Source organism: Garra rufa, chromosome 9 (assembly GCF_049309525.1).
Source record: "Garra rufa chromosome 9, GarRuf1.0, whole genome shotgun sequence".
In the NCBI taxonomy this organism is placed as follows: domain Eukaryota; kingdom Metazoa; phylum Chordata; class Actinopteri; order Cypriniformes; family Cyprinidae; genus Garra; species Garra rufa.
Window position 1 is genome coordinate 48,972,831 of NC_133369.1, and position 20,590 is coordinate 48,993,420.

A 20,590-nucleotide genomic window follows, 5' to 3' on the forward strand; every position below is an offset into this window, starting at 1 on the left:
TTCTAACAGATGTAGAGTATGACGGTTTATTTGATTTGAATAGTAAATCTGGGGAGATGTTAATGTCACCATTCAGTGTCAAATAATGTAGAAATTTCCTCCCTCTCTCTCTTTCTCTCTTTCTCTGCCCGTCCCTCCCCTTTTGACTATATATTTATCTGTCTACACCTACAAGGAAGAAGGAAGTTCACAAGCAACTAAAAGTTTTATGAAAATGCAAATCAGCTCTCTGTAAATCATGTGACCATTGTTTATTTCCTTATCTTAATCTGTAGGAATGTGATTTGCTTTCTTTGTAAGAGGAAGTTCAGCGACAAAAATAACCAAAAAAGGCAAAAAAAAGCCAAAGCGCATGTGTAACATTACATCTTAAACATTTGGTAACATGGGCATTATCATTTACCCTTGGGTTAAAACATGATACAAAAAGTCCTTTTAATTTTCTTTGAATGAGGTAAAACTGTCACATGTCAGTTCTGCCTCTTTCCTGAAACATCCAGAGGTGGGACCAAGTCATTGTTTTGCAAGTCACAAGTAAGTCTCGAGTCTCTGCATTCAAGTCCCAAGTCAAGTCCCGAGTCAAGGCGGGCAAGTCCAAGTCGAGTTGCAAGTCCTCAACTTTAAGCTTCAAGTCCTAAACAAGTCACTATAGTGCTATTTGCCCAATTTAATCTCTGTATTAATTACTACAGTAAATTTAAAGTCAATAATAGTCTATAGTAGGTATAAATATAAAAGATAGGCTATAATAATTAGTGGTTTTTATTGAGGAATTAATCATTGTTTGTGTACAAATATAGGCCTAATTGAATTAATAATTTATTTTAGTGTGAGTAACCAGCCTATTGATCAGAACTCTCTGAAGTTTTTTTTAGAAGTAAAGACTTGCCGAGTCACAGGGTTCAAGTCCAAGTCAAGTCTCGAGTCATTGCTGTCAAAGTCTAAGTCGAGTCCCAAGTCTTCTTTGATCATGTCAAGTCAAGTCAAGTCACAAGTCACCAAATTTGAGACTCGAGTCCACAACTCTGGAAACATCAGAACACATCCTTCAGTAAACAGGGAAAATCTTTTGCTAATTGCATCCTGGTGATCACAGTTGGCCTCTTTGACCCTAGTCCTCAAATAGTAGAATGCAGTAGAGATGACTGGTTTTTATCTCATGTGGCTGTTTGAATGTCGTCTTTATCCGTGTTTAATAGGGTGTATCCTTCATTTGCATTAACGGATATTGGCAATAAGCAGACCTGTGTGGAATGTGTGTCAACAGAATTCCACAGAATTTGAACATCGCTCATCATCACTCTCTTACCTGTTCCTTGTATGGAAATATTTTGGGTAATTTGATCAGTTTAAAGTATGATACAGTGAGGGAAAAAATTATGTCATCCTCTGTTGATTTTGTATGTTTGCCTACTGACAAAGAAATGATCAGTCTATAATTTTAATGGTAGGTTTATTTGAACAGTGAGAGACAGAAAAGCGCATTTCAAAAAAGTTATACATTGATTTGCATTTTAATGAGTGAAATAAGTATTTGACCACTTTGCAGAACGTGACGCAAAAATCCTTGTTGGCAATCACAGAGGTCAGACGTTTCTTGTAGTTGGCCAGTAGGTTTGCACACATCTCAGGAGGGATTTTGTCACACTCCTCTTTGCAGATCCTCTCCAAGTCATTAAGGTTTTCAGGCTGACGTCTGACATCCTGAACCTTCAGGTCCCTCCACAGATTTTCTATGGGATTAAGGTCTGGAGACTGGCTAGGTCACTCCAGGACCTTAATGTGCTTCTTCTTGAGCCACTCCTTTGTTGCCTTGGCCGTGTGTTTTGGGTCATTGTCATGCTGGAATACCCATCCACAACTCATTTTCAATGCCCTGGCCCTGGCAGTACATGGACCGTCCATCATCCCTTTGATGAGGGTTAGTTGTCTTGTCCCCTTAGCAGAAAAACGCCCCCAAAGCATGTTTCTACCTCCATGTTTGACAGTGGGGATGGTGTTCTTGGAGTCATAGGCAGCATTCCTCCTCCTCCAAACATGGCGAGTTGAGTTGATGCCAAAGAGCTCAATTTTGGTCTCATCTGACCACAACACTTTCACCTAGTTCTCCTCTGAATCATTCAGATGTTCATTGGCAGACTTCAGGCGGGCCTGTACATGTGCTTTCTTGAGCAGGGGGATTTCAGTCCTTCACGGCGTAGTGTGTTGCCAATTGTTTTCTTGGTGACTATGGTCCCAGCTGCCTTGAGATCATTGACAAGATCCTCCCGTGTAGTTCTGGGCTGATTCCTCAGCGTTCTCATGATCATTGAAACTCCACGAGGTGAGATCTTGCATGGAGCCCCAGACTGAGGGAGATTGACAGTTATTTTGTGGTTCTTCCATTTGCGAATAATTGCACCAACTGTTGTCACCTTCTCACCAAGCTGTTTGGTGATGGTCTTGTAGCCCATTTCAGCCTTGTGTAGGTCTACAATCTTGTCCCTGACATCCTTGGACAGCTCTTTGGTCTTGGCCATGGTGGAGAGTTTGGAATCTGATTGATTGATTGATTGCTTCTGTGGACAGATGTCTTTTATACAGGTAACAAGCTTAGATTAGGAGCACTCTCTTTATCAAATTATCCCTGTATAAAAACACTTGGGATAAAGAAACCTTGCTGATTGATAGGGGATCAAATACTTATTTCACTCATTAAAATGCAAATCTTATAACTTTTTTGAAATGCGTTTTTCTGAATTTTTTTGTTATTTTCTCTCACTGTTCAAATAAACCTACCGTTATAATTATAGACTGATCATTTCTTTGTCAGCGGGCAAAGGTACAAAATCAGCAGGGGATCAAATATTTTTTTCCTTCACTGTATGTGTCTGCTTATCTCAGCTCTGCTGATATTTTAGTATATATTACTGTACAGAAATTCCCCAACAGTCTTAAACAACATGTGAAAAAGTGCAGATTCCAAAAAAATCTCATGGCAATTCATAACTATATTTACATTTAAATCTACATACATGCAGAATTGGTGGCTAATTTGTATTTCTTTATACAATCTGCAAAAAGTTGTACATTTTCAACGAATCACATTGTACCATGTTATATGTAATCACCTTGTAAAATATTTGTACAATGCAGATTACAGGTCAGAGAAACCCACAAAAAAACATCAGTTTTGTTATAACATTTGGTAACACTAGTATTGCAGAAATTACTCACTTCACCTTTAAGGTAACATATAAGATCACCAGTTTGCCAGTAACAAATTCTACTAGTAGAGTTGCACCACACACAAGATGCAGGAATGACAATTTTTTAAGAATAAAGTGGAAAATTAATTCAATCATAGCAATATACTTCTAATATATTGAGAGTATAGCCTGCGCATGCAAATGGCCCAGTTTGGAAGCACCAGAAGTTGTTGCCAGGCCACCGGAATTTATTTTAATATATGTGACCCTGGACCACAAAATCAGTCTTAAGTTTAAATGTTTGAAATGAAGATCTATGCATCATCTAAAAGCTAAATAAATAAGTTTCAATTAATGTATGGTTTGTCTGAATAGGACAATATTTGGTCAAGATGCAAAAAATCAAAATATTGAGAAAATCGCCTTTAAAATTGTCCAAATGAAGTTCTTAGCAAGACATATTACAAAACAAAAATTAAGTGTAGATATATTTACGGTAGAAAATTTACTAAATATATTAATGGAACATGATCTTTAGTTAATACCCTAATGATTTTTGGCATAAAAGAAAAATCGATCATTTTGAGCCATACAATGTATGTTTGGCTATACTATAATTATACCCGTGCTACTTATGGCTGGTGTTGTAGTCCCACATACAGGTGCTGGTCATATAAGTGAAAAGTTGACAGTTAATTGGAAAGATGACTGATTCACATGCCGCTTAAGCTGAGGCGAATACAGCGATCTGTCACGCCACATTAAAGAGCGTGAAAAAAACATTATTGAAATAAACATTTCGCTATAAAACTGATGGATTTTGAAAGTTGAGATTTTGGAATATCTCCCGGTGCTCTCAATCTGGGCTATTTGCATGCGCAAAATAGGCTAGAATATACTCCCAAAATATTATAACTTTAATCTCATAATACAAATTTTGACTTTGTTCTCAAAAGTTTTCGACTTTATTCTCGTAATATCAACTTTATTTCAGAAATATTTCAACTTTATTCTCACAATATTTTGACTTTATTCTTGTAATTTCTATTTTATTTTCGAAATATTTCTTTATTGTCGTAGTGTTTCGACTTTATTCTCGTAATATTTTGACTTTATTCTCAAAATTTTTACTTTATTCTCAAAATATTACAGCTTTAATCTTGTAATTTTTTTTTTTTTTTTTTTATGTGGCATTTAAACGCAGTTGTAGTCGTGACTGTGGAGTAGCCTAGGTATTTACTTCTTACTGCAATAATCCAAGAAAAATTCTATTGTTTTTTGTTGATCCATACAACGAACTCTTGCAAGAGTGCCCTTGAGTGTCCTGGAGAGTCTTCACTTAAGTGTTCCAGTAAGAGCATCTACTCCCAAGCCATTAACAGTTTACCGAATGCTACAAATGCACCATGTCCAGGGTCACTGAAGAGAAAGAGGAAATTAAAAAAATATATATTAGAAAGACAGAAGAGCACTAAAGACAATGTATTTTTTTAAACAACATTTCTCAAAACAGGGGCTTTGGAAGCAATTTTTTTTCCAAAGATTCACAACAAGACGAGCTGAAACTTGTAACTATTTACAAAAGAATGTGGTCTGAAACATTCTAACTTTGGCTGTCTACACTGGAAGCATCAAAGCGAACGTTACTATAGAACAGGAATAGAACGGGATATGTGTTTGCTGTCGATGACTAGTGTAGACACTGGCTGCATTGAAAGCTGAATAATACTGCCTCCACATGCAGCATACTGAGGTGGGAAGGCAACAAGGCACATCTGAATCCAATGATCGAGTCACATCATGTCTGCTTCATCTTATCGATATCTGAAGGCAGCATAGATTTATCCATCCCTGCCTATGATGTCCCACAAGCCAGTTGAGATAAAAACTAAAGACGGATTCTGAAAGTTGTGGCTGGTGGTCAGTTTTTCCACTTTTGTTTTCATTTTTAGCAATAAATTAGCATTGTAGTAATCAAATATTTGCTTAGTTATCATCAAAGCTATCTGAAGTCAGTTTAGGAGGTACCTTCATTCACAAATGCTGCCTGCAAAGTCATTGCCTGATGGGCAGCAAGGCAACAAGTCAGCTGCATAAGCTTTTGGACACAGCCAGTATCACTGACAATAACGGGTTCTGTTTGATTATGATGCGACGTTCCGCGACATTCTTATCTGGTGTAGACAGGGTGTGACAGGGATTATCATATCCATATGATGGTTGATGGTTTATCATTTCCAATGTAATAACTCTTAACTTTAGCGTTTGTTTCTGTAGTGCAAAACACAACATCCAGACACATATCAAAACTGACATCACTAAACAAACCAGACATTTAAGATAAATCCTTTTGCTTTTTTCCTTTCCTCTTGTTTTCCATTGGAAAAATGATAAGAGTGCTTCTTGTTTCTGATCAACTGCTGCTTGTGATAAGCTACCTAAAGTTTTTTTTTTTTTTGTAATAATAATGATATCAATAATGGTATCCTGTCAAATCAAATGTGTTATTTGGCATTCATTGATTTTTTAGTGAAAGAAGAAGGAAAAGAATCAAAATTAATATTTTAGGAAGAGAATGTCCTAGAGTTTATTTCATGGGGACGGTAAGGGATCTGGATAATTTTTTAAAAGCAAATATATCACAAGAAAGGTTTGATATGGTAAAATTCATCTAGTTTTACCAAGTCTTGCTATAGTGAAGTACATAGCTATACAGTGCCTTGCCAAAGTATTCATACCCCTTCATTTTTTTTCACATTTTGTTTTGTTGCAGAATTATGTTAAACTTAATGCTGTTATGTTAAACTGCTTTTTCCCCACATCAATTTACACTCCATACACCATAATAATGACAAAGCAAAAACCAGATTTGCAAATTTTACAAATTTATTAAAAATAAAACACTGTAATAAATACATTGCATAAGTATAACTCAGTACATAGTTGAAGCACCTTTACAGCCTCAAGTCTTTTTGGGTATGATGTGACAAGCTTTGCACATCGCCATTCTTTGCCTCACCTTTTCACCTCTCAAGCTCTGTCAGCTTGGATGGGGGCTGGCAGACATTTTCTAGTGTTCTAGTTGTTCCAATCGTCTTCCATTATGGATAATGCTTCTGTGAACCTTCAATGCAGCAGATTTTTTTCTAAACTCTTCCCTAGATCATTGCCTTAACGCAAGTCTGTCACTGAGCTCTACAGGCAGTTATCTTGACCTCAGGACTTGGTTTTTGCTCTGATATGCATTTTCAGCTGTTAGACCTTTTCTGAGAGGTGTGTGCCTTTCTAAATCATGCTCATTCAAATGAATTTGCCAGTTTAACTCCACTCGAAGTGTAGTAACATCTAGAAGCAATATGAATGCTCCTGAGCTAAATTTCGAGTGTCCCAGAAAAGGGTATGAATACTTATGCAATGGGATCTTTTCAGTTTTTTATTTCTCATAAATTTGCAAAGTTGTTACAAACCTGTTTTGTACTTTGTCATTATGGTGTATGAGATGTAGATTGATGTGGAAAAAAAGGTAATTTAAAGCAGTTTAACATAATGCTGCAACAAAACAAAATGTGAAAAAAATGACTGTACTAATCCACCACCGTAACTTTTGCACTGGTCTTTCATGAAGGTATACAACTACATTTTCCATCATCTGAATTGCTAAAGCCAAGAAAAAATGATTATACCAGTCAAAGTAGCGTTGTCCTTCATAGGTGCCATCATGTTGTCCATTATCAGCCAACTCCAGTTCTACGCCAAGATGGTATTCGGGAGAGTTTTGCATGTTGCCCAGGTAGCGTAAGGTACCAGTGCTGATGCGTCCAGAGGGTAACATGATTCGTACCCTGTGCCCAATCTTCAGATCCAGGGGGGAATGGGGTACAAACACTCGATGTGGTCCCCCTCCACTTCTCCAAGACCTTACACTGAAGAAAGAGGTCATGGTCATACACTCTTAAAAATAAAGGTGCTTCACGATGCAATAGAAGAACCTTTTTGTCTAAATGGTTCCAAAAAGAGCCTTCAACATCTGAAGAACCTTTTTGATTCACAAAAGGTTCTTTGCGGCGAAAAAAGGTTCTTCAGATTATGAAAAGGTAGGAAAGAGATGGTTCTTTAAAGAACCTTTGACTGAATGGTTCTTTGTGGAACCAAAAATGGTTCTTCAGTAGCATCGCTGTGAAGAACCTTTAAAAGCACCTTTACTTTAAAGAGTGAGTTTGGACGTCAAGTTAGATTTAACACAAAATGTTACTATACTCATTTGCAAATAGGCATTCATAAATGACGTATTTATTATTACACAGCTTTCTATAATATGTGATTCTGATTTTTTTGATCATTGCATTCCACAGTAACATATTTCTTTATAACACAGTTCTCTGGAACATTTTATTGTGACAGCACCTTTCAATGACAGGAGCAGGGCATGCATGAACATGTCAAAGATACCTGATGTTAGACATGGCAGAAGTGGCTCTGGAGTCTGGTGGGCAGGAGGTTTGACTGCCACACAAACTTTTTTGGTCAACACCATCTGTAAGCAATTCCACATCAGGTCCCTTCTGTTTGTGTCTGAGACCACCTGTGGACAGTTGGAAAAGATGGTCTCATTTGATCAAATTTATTTATGATCCTTACAAAAGGGCAGTTCTGACATTCAGACAGTTCACCAAAGGAAGCTCTTACTAGAACATTCATGCTCCTTCTCCTCAGAATAAAGCCCATTCTCTAGGCCAGACTCTAGAAAGACTTCATTTGTTTCTTCTGAATCAGTGTCTCTGTACAGCATTCCAGTCCTTACCAGAATCTCAGAGGTCAGCTGAAAAGATCACATAACACAATTAAAATACAAATTAAAAAGGTTCCACTCAAATCTTGTTTGAGTGTATTTATGAGTTAGGCATTAATCATTCATACAACCAATTTGTTAAAAAAATAATGATTAATTTAGAAATGAACCAAGCGATCGTCTTTATGATGGAGTGACTGAGTTATTCACTCAAGTGATTAGTTCAAAAAGCTAATTCATCAATAAATTACACAAGCAACCATATCACTGAATAATGTACTTATCCATTTGGCTTTATTATGAAGTCACTGAATCATACACTCAACTGATTTGTTCGAAAATGCTGATTCACTCAGAAATTAAACAAATGGCCATCTTTATGATGGAGTCACTAAATCTTTCACACAACTTATTTGTTAAAAAATGCTAAATTGTTCAGACATTAAACAAATGACCATCTTTACGATGGAGTCACAGAATCATTCACACAACTGATTTGTTAAAAAAAATGCTGATTCATTCAGAAATTAAACAAGTGATTGTCTTTTTGATGGAGTCACTGAATCATTCACTCAACTGATTTGTACAGAAATGCTTATTCATTCAGATAAATAAGTAACCATCTATGATGGAATCATTTAATCATTCACTCAACTGATTTGTTAAAAAATGCTGATTCATTTGGAAATTATATCTTTAATTTGGAAGTTATCGTCTTTATGATGGAATCACTGAATCATTCGCTCGACTGATTTGTTAAAAAATTCTGATTCACGCAGATAAACAAGTGACCATCTTTATGAAGTCACTGAATCATTGACTCAAACGATTTGTTCAAAGCGTAATTATTCAGGAATAACTCAACTTATTTGTTCAAAAATGCTGATTCATTCAGACATTAAACAAATGACCATCTTTACTATGGAGTCAGAATTATTCACTCAACCGATTTGTAAAAAAAAAAATGCCGAATCATTCAGAAATTAAACGTGATTGTCTTTTTAATGGATTCACTGAATCATTCACTCAGCTGATTCATTCAGAAATGCTGATTGATTCAGATAAATAAGTGACCATCTATGATAGAATAATTTAATCATTCACTCAACTGATTTGTTAAAAAACTGGTGATTAATTTGTAAATTAAACAAGTTATCTTTATGATGGAGTCACTGAATAATTTACCTGATTTGTTAAAAAAAATGCAGATTCACGCAGATAAACAAGTGACTATCTTTATGAAGTCACTGAATCATTCACTCAACCGATTTGTTTAAAGCATAATTATTCAGGAGTAAAACACCACTACAATGTGTCTCTCAATGTTGCAGTGGTTGTGTGGCTTTGTTTGGATCTATTTTGATCTACATTGTCTGTTATTAATAGTGTATTGATGTAGCGCTGCTCACACAAGTCACTTTCAAACCAAGCAGTGTTCAACACACTGCAAAATCTATGTGGAAAGTAATCATCTTTATAATGGAGTCACCGATTCATTCACTCAACTAATTTGTTCAAATATGCTGGTTCATTCAGACATTAAACAAATTACCATCTTTATGACAGAGTCACTGAATCATTCACTTAACTTATTTGTTCAAAAATTCTGATTCAATCAGATATAACTTATTTGTTCAAAAATGCTGATTCATTCAGACATTAAACAAATGACCATCTTTACTATGGAGTCAGAATTATTCACTCAACCGATTTGTAAAAAAAAAATGCCGATTTATTCAGAAATTAAACGTGATTGTCTTTTTAATGGATTCACTGAACCATTCACTCATTGAATTATTCAGAAATGCTGATTCATTCAGATAAATAAGTGACCATCTATGATAGAATAATTTAATCATTCACTCAATTGATTTGTTAAAAAACTGGTGATTAATTTGTAAATTAAACAAGTTATCTTTATGATGGAGTCACTGAATAATTTACCTGATTTGTTAAAAAAAATGCCGATTCACGCAGATAAACAAGTGACCATCTTTATGAAGTCACTGAATCATTCACTCAACCGATTTGTTTAAAGCATAATTATTCAGGAATAAAACACCACTACAATGTGTCTCTCAATGTTGCAGTGGTTGTGTGGCTTTGTTTGGATCTATTTTGATCTACATTGTCTGTTATTAAAAGTGTATTGATGTAGTGCTGCTCACATAAGTCACTTTCAAACCAAGCAGTGGTCAACCCATTGCAAAATCTATGTGTGAAAATCTTTCATCTTCACACAAAATTCCTGATCAAGAGCACTGGATTTTGCCTGTGAAAATGCGCACATTGACGAATTGTTCATATTTGTTTAAGCTACTTGAATCCATTGTAAAATATTTTCCCTCCCTCATTATTAATTGCAAGTTTAACACACAAGAAGTTTTTGTTGTTGTTGTTTTGTTGTTGTTTTTTTTCCTTACTTACATAGTTTTTTTTACTGTTATATAAAATATCACACTTAAGCATTATAGCTATTAACACGGCTGATATGGATATTTTGCCACAGCATGCTATCTGTGTGACTTTCATTATAGCAGTAAGCATTCCAGCTCATCTAGCATGATGCTAGCAGCATTTTGCGATAAAGTGACACCAAGTTACACCAAGCATTTTTAAGTACTGTAACACATGAGCATTGCTATAGATTCTTTTCCCATCCCCATTAATTAACTAAAAAAGCAGTTATAGCATAATCAAAAAAGCATTTTGCAATTAGAATAAGGGCCAGGCGATCAAGGCAGTGATGCAGATCAGAATCAGAATTAGCTTAATTTGCCAAGTGCGCAAACATGCAAGGAATTTGTTGTGTTTTTAAGGAGCTCTTGGTACATACACGCATACATACACATTCATATCTGACATGAGAACAGAAAGAACATTTAAAGACTAAGAAAATGACACATTTCCTCTATGACTATAGATAAAGCAATAGTGTCACAGGTAATTCATTATAATGGATTCATGAGTTTCACTTCTGAAATATTATTAGACTACATACCTGGTCTTTTAGAATATGCTGTCTCTTTTGCAGCTCCACAAACCGCATCTCCCATGATGCTCTCTGATTTGCAATTTCTATCTTTAGTTCTTGAATCTCTCCCTCAGCCTTTAGCAGTCTCTTGAACAGGCCATTTGTGCGCTCATGCTGAACAGAATTTTGTGGTTTGGCCTTCTTCTCCGAGTCTGTCTTCACATCTGTCCCTGCCAAATGCTTCACATCGTGAACAACTATGGATTTAAGAAAGTGTTTAGTATTGATATTATGCCAAATACTGATTGTGTTTTGATATGGATAATGGAGTCAAACACTTAATACATACCTAGGATAGTTCACCTAATAATGAAAAACTATTTACTCACATGTCCTACAAAACCTTTATGACTTTTTTGTGAATATGAAAAAAAAAAATAGGTAACACTTTCTATGAAGCCCCTATTTATAATAGATTATAAGGGTATTTCTAAGGCATTATAATGAATGTATAATGCATTATAAAAACCTTATAACATGTTATATAATCTCATGAATAATCATAACAACAATTATAATGCATTATAATATTGAGTATTTGAGGTTATAACTTTTAAGATTATGATTATTTATAACACACAATGGACGCCATATTAAATCTACTTAATTTATAATGTACTATATCATATTACATTTATTTTTTACATTATATTACATTTTATTTTGACGTCAACTTAGTCTATTTACTATAAGCTTAAACTTTCCAACTACATGTCAACTAACACTCCTTAGAGTATAGACTTATGTTACGGTTAGCCTAGGTAAGGTTCACATACTTGCAAGTTACTTATAATATAATAGTTTGTCTTTTGGGGAAACATCAAAATTTAGTGTTTGCATATATTTAGCATACTACTAATAATAATTACTGCTAGCTGACATGCAGTTGCAGAGTTACTTATCAAAAGCTGTCTAAAGGTATGCTTGAGTAAAGTGACATGAGTAACATGGCAAGATATGAGACGTATAATACGTTATAACTATGAGGAGGTAATCATACTCTTTAAAGCTATAACCACAAATAAGTAAAAATTATACCACATTAAAACTGTTCTTATAAATACTCATGAGATGATATAACATATTATAAGGTTTTTTATAATGCATTATGCATTCATTATAATGTCTTAAGAATACCCTTATAATGTATTATAAATACAGGCTTCATAGAAAGTGTTACCAAAAAGGATGTTTTTGCCTGTACAATGAAATTTAAGTTCAGTGAACTTTCTCTTATTGTTAAAAACAAGCTGTCTTTTGTTTTCCTCTGAAGAAAGAAAGTCACAGAGGTTTCGTACAAAAGGTTGCCAAATCAATGACAGACTGTTCATTTTTTGGGTGAACTTTCCCTTTAAATCAATAACAAACTCAGATATAAACTGTTTTGCTCTGCTTTTGTTCAACAGGCCTCCTAATTTGTAGATTTAAGAGCGTTGCGATGTGATTTTGTCTATTTCTCATTTCACAAAACTATCCTGCCATCTATTGGACAGGTAGAAACACTACATTTACATTACAATTGGAAAACAATCAGCACACTTTCTTTCTTTGCATAAGAAATAATCAATTACTTTTTTGTTTGTTTGTTTCAGTGATTTACCTGAGGTCAGTTTTGATGATGGGAGTTTATGGTCAGCATCAGCTGCATGCTTTGTCCATGGTGCAGCTTTTAGTGCACAATATGGGCTGACCTTCAATGCAAATAACATTTGATGTACTAGTGCATTTGTGATATGGTAAAACAAGAATAAATTTATAGAATGGATTAACATAAAGAGGACATTATTACCCAGAAAAACCTCCATGTGCACAACAGACCCTTGAGAGTCCAGACAACTGCTGGCCACATTTCATAAGTAGCCATTTTATGAAGATTTCACATTGTGCTCTATTGCCTGAAAGGTATACAGTACATGAAATACAATACAAGCCAAGCCGCTCGTTATATTAGGCTTTTTTTTTTTATTCTGATTGGTTTGATTTTAAGACTCACCACCAGAGTGGATGGTCATCCACTGTGGCTTTAACTGAAAGAGTAACTGATTCTGGTACAGCATTTACTTTGTTAAAAACATTGAAGCAGGTACATACCTTCGTACCCAAATGAAGATCCCTCTTGAACTTAATCTGTTGGTTTGTTTGTCTTCATTTGGTTATCCGATGGCATACTCACAGACCAACCTGTTGCTATACCAAGCCTGCTGCAGACGTTTTATTCCATCGAGAGTCTACAGACATAATCCAGTCTAATCTAATTAGTGACTGGGTTACATGCTCCTCTTGCGTCCCATCACATACTAATTCCGGTACCTGATCCTATTTTTTCCCCAAGTCTACATATCAGTGTATCGCAGTGAGTAGTGACCATGATTGTTTTAAACTCGGCTAAAACAAGGTCCAGTCTAGCAAGATGCTTGTGTTGTATATGTTTGCAACTATAAAACACTCATGTATCCAATGTCCTAAAAATGTATTTTGCAACAAACTACACAAGCATATTCATAATAGCTGACTATATAAAGATGAATTAGAGTTTATTTATAAAATAATCTGATTCTAACTATTTTTCACACTTACAAATCATAATAAAAAAAGTGATCATGTGAAATGTAGACAATTACTATCTCAAGCAGGTCTAAAGTATTATATCGTAATTACAGATTAACTGTGATTAACAGCACAGTTAATCAGGTTAATGAAAGTGTCACAATGGTGTATCATTTTAAAACTTAAAGATTTTTTTTGGTTTTGATTAGCATTATTACCAGTGCTTGAAAGAACATACAAAATATAGCAGTCATTTAAAGTGGATCAAAACCTTTCATCAAAGTTGTCCTTAAACCAAAACAATGCCCATTCTTTTCTGAGGACAACTTTTTTGATCCATGTTGACTACTGTACATCTCTATATAATAAATCTTCAAGTAAGACAAATACTAAGTATACATCAGTTAGACAAGTCTTAATCAATTCCAAGACGTCCAAATATCATAAAAACACATTTGATTGAAATCTAATGCAGTGATTTTCAGATATTTTTAAGTTTGGCTGGGGTGTTTTTGGAGCAAGTGCTTCAGGCCTGCCACTAGATGGCGGAAGTCTCCATTTTCAGATTTCTTTGCATTCTCATCAGGTTGCTTTTGTTAAAGGAGAAGTGATATTGACCTAAAGTGTAATGAATCATGATACCGAGTGTGAACTTACCTTTCATAGCTCATCTCGGCTTGTCCCCTGCACTCTGAAATCTGGCGCTAGTTAGCCATTGCTAACAACAGGTTGTAGTTGAGGGTGCCTCGGGCATCGGACTAGCCATGTAAATAAATCACTGTTTTACAACATTTAAGAGGCACAAAGCAGCTCCACACTTCATTGGTAGACTTCCAAGGGCCCTGACATTTAAAACGAGACATTGAGAACTTTGAAAAAGCACTGGTAGTTTATTTACAAGAAGATTTATACAGACAGTGGCTGCGTCCAAAATCGCCTACTTCTCTACTATATAGTAGGGGAAAGCAGTAGGCGAGCGAATAAGTATGTCCGAATCCTTAGTATTTATAAAAGAGTAGGCGAGAATTAGTAGGCGAATGCACTAATTCTTGCGAGATTCGGGTGTACGTCTACTTAAAGTGCGTCCGAATATGCCTACTTACCTACTATATAGTAGGAAAAAAGAGTACGTGAAGAAAGAAGTACGTTCGAAACCTCAGTATTCATAAAAGAGTAGGTGATAAATCCCCGGATGTCCTACTGCTTCAACTCAGATTCTGAAGTGTTTATCGATGGATACTTTTCAATCCCAGGAGTCCACAGGAGGCCAAAACGTCATCATCGAACGTGATTGAGAACCGCAACGAGGGTGTTTACAAATGTGAGTATTACAAACCAAAACACGGTTCCCTGTCTTAAAAATCATATTTGTTTAGCTACTTAATTGTAAACTGTTGATTTGCATAAGGTGCCAAGATGTTATCCAGTATGCTATAGTAGGCCTATATTTGTGATTTCGCTGTTAAAACATGTTTTATGACGTATAGACCTTTTTCCTGAGTAAACGATGAGCGCCGCCATTACGAATTCTAACGTCAGATCGAATGCTTTTCTGTTCCGGTTTCCATAGGAACCCATTCAAATAGCGTCCATCTGTTTTTAATGTAGCTAACCTCTGCAGCTTCTTGTCATCTACACACTCATTTAAGTGAGGCACTGACAAATGACGGTCATTGCGACATTGCCAAGTGATGGCGCTATGGAGCCATGTGCTTTTTAAAAACATTTTAATAGGTTTAACATTAGTTTATTAGCTCGGAATATACCCTAATTTGACTAGAAACAATGCAGACCGGAAATGCAAAGCATTCTTTCAGTTAAGAGTCGGACTTACTTCCGTGTTCAGGAAAAAGGTCTATAGCGAACATTAAGCTCCAGGAAATACTCGTACGTCTTCAAAAGCGGATTTACATAAAACATTAATTTTAATAAATGTCTATTTAACAAATGACAGGAAAATGTTCTAGAGCACACCACAACACGAAACATCTGAGTGAGTGATGGACGTTATGTGAGAATTCACTGTCACTGCTTTACATTAATGTAAGTAATGTAAATAAACACATGTACATATAGTAGGCCTAACTGAACTTCAAACTCATTTCAAACAGGGCTATAACAGAACTTTTATGATTCTTGATTAATGTGCCTTTGTTGCAGATCTTTTGTGGTGGAGCAGGACCTGAAAGGAAAGGTGACAGCAACATTTTTGGGGAAAAGTAAAATCCGAAACTTAATGTAAAGATTGATCATTTTGTAACTTCCAATACAGAGATCTAATAACATTGTGCTGTTAAAATGACAGCTTTTGTATTATATTTGTGCATCTTTGTATGATCTGAAATGTCTGCAGACTGGCGTGTGCAGTAAGAAAGGAGAAATCCACAACAGCATCCTGGAAATGGTCGAGTGCCATCGATGAGACGCTCCATCACTCCACCTGCCCTTTGCCTCATCTGGAGCAGATGTTGCTGTGGTCTCTTCATCCTCAGTAGAAAAAGACTAAAAGACCAATATATAAAGCTTTGTTCCGTGTGTATTTATTTATGTTCATGGTTACTTTTATTATTTTACTAATTTATTCATGTTTCCTGATGTTGTCAGTAAATAAAATATAACATTTTCATAAGCGTATGCATTTATTCACTACTTCATTGAAAAAAAACAACAACATTATGCTTGTTTAACTACAAATATCATTAATTATTAGTCAGCATTTATCATTGTTATTGTTGGTAAGTGTTGGAGTGGGCTAGCAATGCAATGCATTCTAAAGTTATTTTAATTTCTAAGTAGTAATACTTACATTTTCCGAATGTAAAATCAACAGTCTTCTCCAAAGGTAAGATCTTTGAGCAACTGATCGACGTCTCCTTTGTGCAGATGTTGCAAACATAGAGGAAAGCGTACTAGGTAGGGTTGTTGTGTTACTGATGCCATGAGGTGTCGCTGTCGCTCAAATTTTTGTATTATTATTACTGCAGAATTTATAATTCCATACAAACTCAGGGAAAGACTTAAGTATCTTTAACAAAGAACAATCATGACAGAAAACATAACTATAATAGGTTTGCGTACATAGTACAAGATTATATACAGAAAAAATGATTAAATATATTTGAATATTCATAAAATCACAATTAATTGAAAATTGCATTTGTTGTTTTTATTTATTTATTATTATTTTAAGTTTCAGGGATGAAAGGAGAGAAAAATTCAGCAAGAAAAGGGAAAACAAATGAGATCTAAGCTAGTTTTGCACAATTTTGCCCATTAACATATTCAAGACAACAAATTTGGGGGTTTTAGTCATTTTAGTATTGTTAAAAGTTTAAAAAATTAAATCAATCCAAAATAAGCAAATTTCATCAACATCAAAATGTTTACAGATAGATGAATTAAATCCGTCGCTCATATCATTTCATGTTGCGCTTGTTATAACGTCATAGGTCACATGATAATGTCAACATGGCGGAACGCATCCATACTCAACGAGATTTGGCTGTTGAGTAGGTACTCTTTTAGCGCTCGTTAAGTAAGTACTTATTGAAATTAAGTACCTACTCATTGAGTAGGCGATTTTGGACGCAGCCAGTGCCTTCAGCAAACTTACCGTTCGCGCCATCTTGAATTTAGTCATGATAAGTTGAGTGACGAGCAGGAAGGAAACTAAACTACTACTTTATAAAACTCAGTAGCTTCATCGTCCGACATCCTTGCAATTACCTACTGTCTGCACTAATTCCAGTCCAAAAGTAACGCGAGTACTCACGTGACTTATCAGGTTGTAGTTTCCTTCCTGCTCGTCACTCGACTTATCGTGACTAAATTCAAGATGGCGGCGAACGGTAAATTTGCTAAAGGTATTGTCTGTATAAATCTTCTTGTAAATAAACTACCAGTGCTGTTTCAAAGTTCTCAATGTCTCGTTTTAAATGTCAGGGCCCTTGGAAGTCTACCAATGAAGTGTGGAGCTACTTTGTGCCTCGTAAATGTTGTAAAACAGTGATTTATTTACATGGCTAGTCCGATGCCCGAGGCACCCTCAACGACAACCTGTTGTTAGCAACGGCTAACTAGCGCCAGATTTCGGAGTGCAGGGGACAAGCCGAGATGAGCTATGAAAGGTAAGTTCACACTCGGTATCATGATTCATTACACTTTAGGTCAATATCACACCAGACTTCTCCTTTAAAGGGGTCATCCAATGCCCATTTTCCACAAATTAATATGATGCTTTAGGGTCCAAATGAAAAGTTTGTAATATACTTTGAATAAAAATTCTCTATGGTAGTGTAAAAAAAACACACATTTTACCTGGTAAAAAAATGCCTCTGTTCTCAGCAAGCGATATCAGTACCTGGCCCTTTAAATGAAATGAACCTCTGCTCACCCCGCCCCTCAGTTCTGTGGGGCGTGTCATTACATAGCACACGGGGTGTTGCATAGGCAACAGTTGGGGGTATAGTTGTATAGTTTGGGGGAAAATGGCACTTGGGGGGCTTTGAAGACACTGTACAGCCCTATCCATTTAAAATTTAATATAAAAACCGGAGTTGGAACCGAAACAAGATGACACCCGCAAAGACGTTCGGCAATTACGGCTAATACTGGACGTGTCTGAATGGTTAGTAAACTTAATGTCACTTTGATATATCTGTATATGTACTGGCAGGGTAGAGTACTGAGAGAGATAGGAACGCGATGTGTTTACTGTGTTTACTATGGTACAAACGCGGTGTGTTTACTTTGGAGACGAACGTGATGTGTTTACCGTGTTTACTATGGTAAAGAGACAAACACGGATTGTTTACCGTGTTTACTATGGTAAAGAGACGAACGCGGTTTGTTTACCGTGTTTACTATGGTAAAGAGACAAACGCAGTGTGTTTACTGTGGAGACTAACGTGATGTGTTTACTGTGTTTACTAGGGTTGTCCCAATCAGGTTTTTTTCCCCTCGAGTCCAAGTCCGAGTCATTTGATTTTTCATTTGAGTCCCGATCCGATACTTCTATAATAGAGTCAAGAGGTCTAACTCTGTGCCACCGCAGAACTATAGAAGATGTGTTAAAAAATAATGAGAATATATATACAAGAGGTTGCGTTAGACTGTTACATTGCCCGTGACGGACAGGGTCGTAAAAATTCCGTCATAATTCCTTATCACCCGTCATTTTAATTTTCATATTTTAATTATAACAGATTTAATTGCATTATTTAATTGCAAATTATATTCAGTTTAAAACGTTTAAATAATAATTGTAGTTTTTTTTTCTACAATTAAGTGGTTAATCTTGTTGTAATATTTATTTTTTATCATATATATTGTTTTATGTAAATTATAACACCTACATTATACTGTACAAAAGTAATAGGCTACAAGACTAATGTTGTTCTGTTACATGTTAAACCGTACTTTTATTTTGACAGGTTGCCATGAAGTTTCTGTGTGTACAGTATGATATGATGCTTTCTCAAATGAAACGGAAAAGTGACACTCACAGCAGCTTTGGCGATTGAGTTTATCTGTTCATGTGAGATGCAAAGGTCAAAAATTAGCAAGAGAAATGACATGCCTTCGTGTAAATAAGATAGATAACATAAGGCTATTTAGTTTAGCATCTGGTGCTATATCGAAAATTAAATGAACTTGACGTTCAAGGGGGCGGGGGGTGCCGTTGGGGGTGCGGGCCGTCCACCTAGGATAATGATAGGGGAAACGCTGATATATATCCGAGTCCTGATCGGGAGGTAACGTCCGATTCCGATCGAGTCTGTAACCACGTGATCGGGCCGATTTCCGATCACGTGATCGGATCAGGACATCCCTAGTGTTTACCAGAGGTGGGACCAAGTCATTGTTTTGCAAGTCACAAGTAAGTCTCGAGTTTTTGCATTCAAGTCCCAAGTCAAGTCCCGAGTCAAGCATGAATTTTTGGTTAAACTTTACTGAAATTTAAACAGGGTGAAAATAGCTATATTTTCATATTATCTGCTTGTATTTATTTCTTTTTTCTTCATCAACTCCACTCTTACTGAAAAGTTCACCTAAAGATAAACATTTGCTGATAATATTCAAGATGTGTAGATGACTTTGTTTCTTCATTAGATTTGGAGAAATGTAACATGTACATCACATGCTCTCCAGTGGATCCTCTGCAGTGAATGGGTGCCGTCAAAATGAGAGTCCAAACAGCTAAGGAATGATGAAATGATAAAACTGATTTGGCTTGTAAACAACTTTTCATTGCTGGAGAAAGCAATGTTATGGACACAGGACTGTATCTTTTGGCCAGAATTATCAGTTTGATGTTGAAAATGTCTAAACGATGGATTTGTTTCTAACAAACATGTAGCTTTTCACTTCACAAGATGTTAATTGATGGACTGGAGTGGTGTGGATTTCTTGTGGATTATTGGGATGTTTTTATCAGCTGTTTGGACTCTCATTCTGATGGCACCCATTCACTGCAGATGATTTATTGGTGAGAAAGTAATGTAATGCTACATTTGTCACGTATTGGTCGTCTTGTCATCATTAACTCTTGCACTACACATCATGGACTTCATTCCCCACAAGCCACTGCACTAATCATTGCATTCACCTGCTCCTTGTTTCTCACTGCACTGATTACCACTCACAGCTGCACCTCATCACACTGACTGCATTTAAGCTTCTCACACACACAGCCACCTTGCGAAGTCTTATTGTTCCATCTGGTCTTTATTTCCGAGCGTTTCTTTCCGTGTTTGTTTTCCCTGTGTTTGATTCCTGGACTACTCCCCGTGTTTTGATTCTCGCTGCCAGCCCCGACCTTTCTGCCTGTTTTTGACCACGATTTCTGCTTGCCCCTTTGTGTTTGTTTGTTTGTTTGAATAAAATGCTGCAAATGGATCCGCACGTCTCTAACCCTCCTTGTGACAACATTTCTCCAAATCTGATTTGATGAACAAACAAACTCATCCTACATCTTCATGGTTTGAGGGGGAGTCCTTTGAGGGCATTTTTGGGGGTGTGGGGCGGGGGTGA

General features: G+C 36.0%; 1 protein-coding gene across 1 annotated transcript; it reads right to left on the reverse strand.

Moving 5' to 3' along the window:
* Positions 1-234: 234 nt before the first annotated feature.
* On the reverse strand, positions 235-13,228 carry LOC141342624 (uncharacterized). Its single transcript, XM_073847120.1, has 8 exons — positions 13,103-13,228; positions 12,801-12,906; positions 12,612-12,702; positions 10,979-11,208; positions 7,875-8,007; positions 7,638-7,770; positions 6,872-7,111; positions 235-4,607 (listed from the first exon to the last, which is right to left on the reverse strand). Exons 2-8 carry the CDS (start codon positions 12,873-12,875, stop codon positions 4,550-4,552), a joined length of 960 nt encoding a protein of 319 aa, XP_073703221.1. The 5' UTR covers positions 12,876-12,906; positions 13,103-13,228; the 3' UTR covers positions 235-4,549.
* Between the last annotated feature and the right edge of the window lie 7,362 nt (positions 13,229-20,590).

What these genes read in the sequence shown, in the direction of transcription:
- LOC141342624 (XM_073847120.1), bottom strand. Translation starts at nt 12,875, where the DNA reads ATGGCTACTTATGAAATGTGGCCAGCAGTTGTCTGGACTCTCAAGGGT. An exon ending in GCACATGGAGGTTTTTCTGG is followed by an intron (nt 12,703 to 12,800) that starts GTAATAATGTCC and finishes TTTGCATTGAAG; the next exon opens with GTCAGCCCATATTGTGCACT. An exon ending in GAAGGAGCATGAATGTTCTA is followed by an intron (nt 7,771 to 7,874) that starts GTAAGAGCTTCC and finishes AACTGTCCACAG; the next exon opens with GTGGTCTCAGACACAAACAG.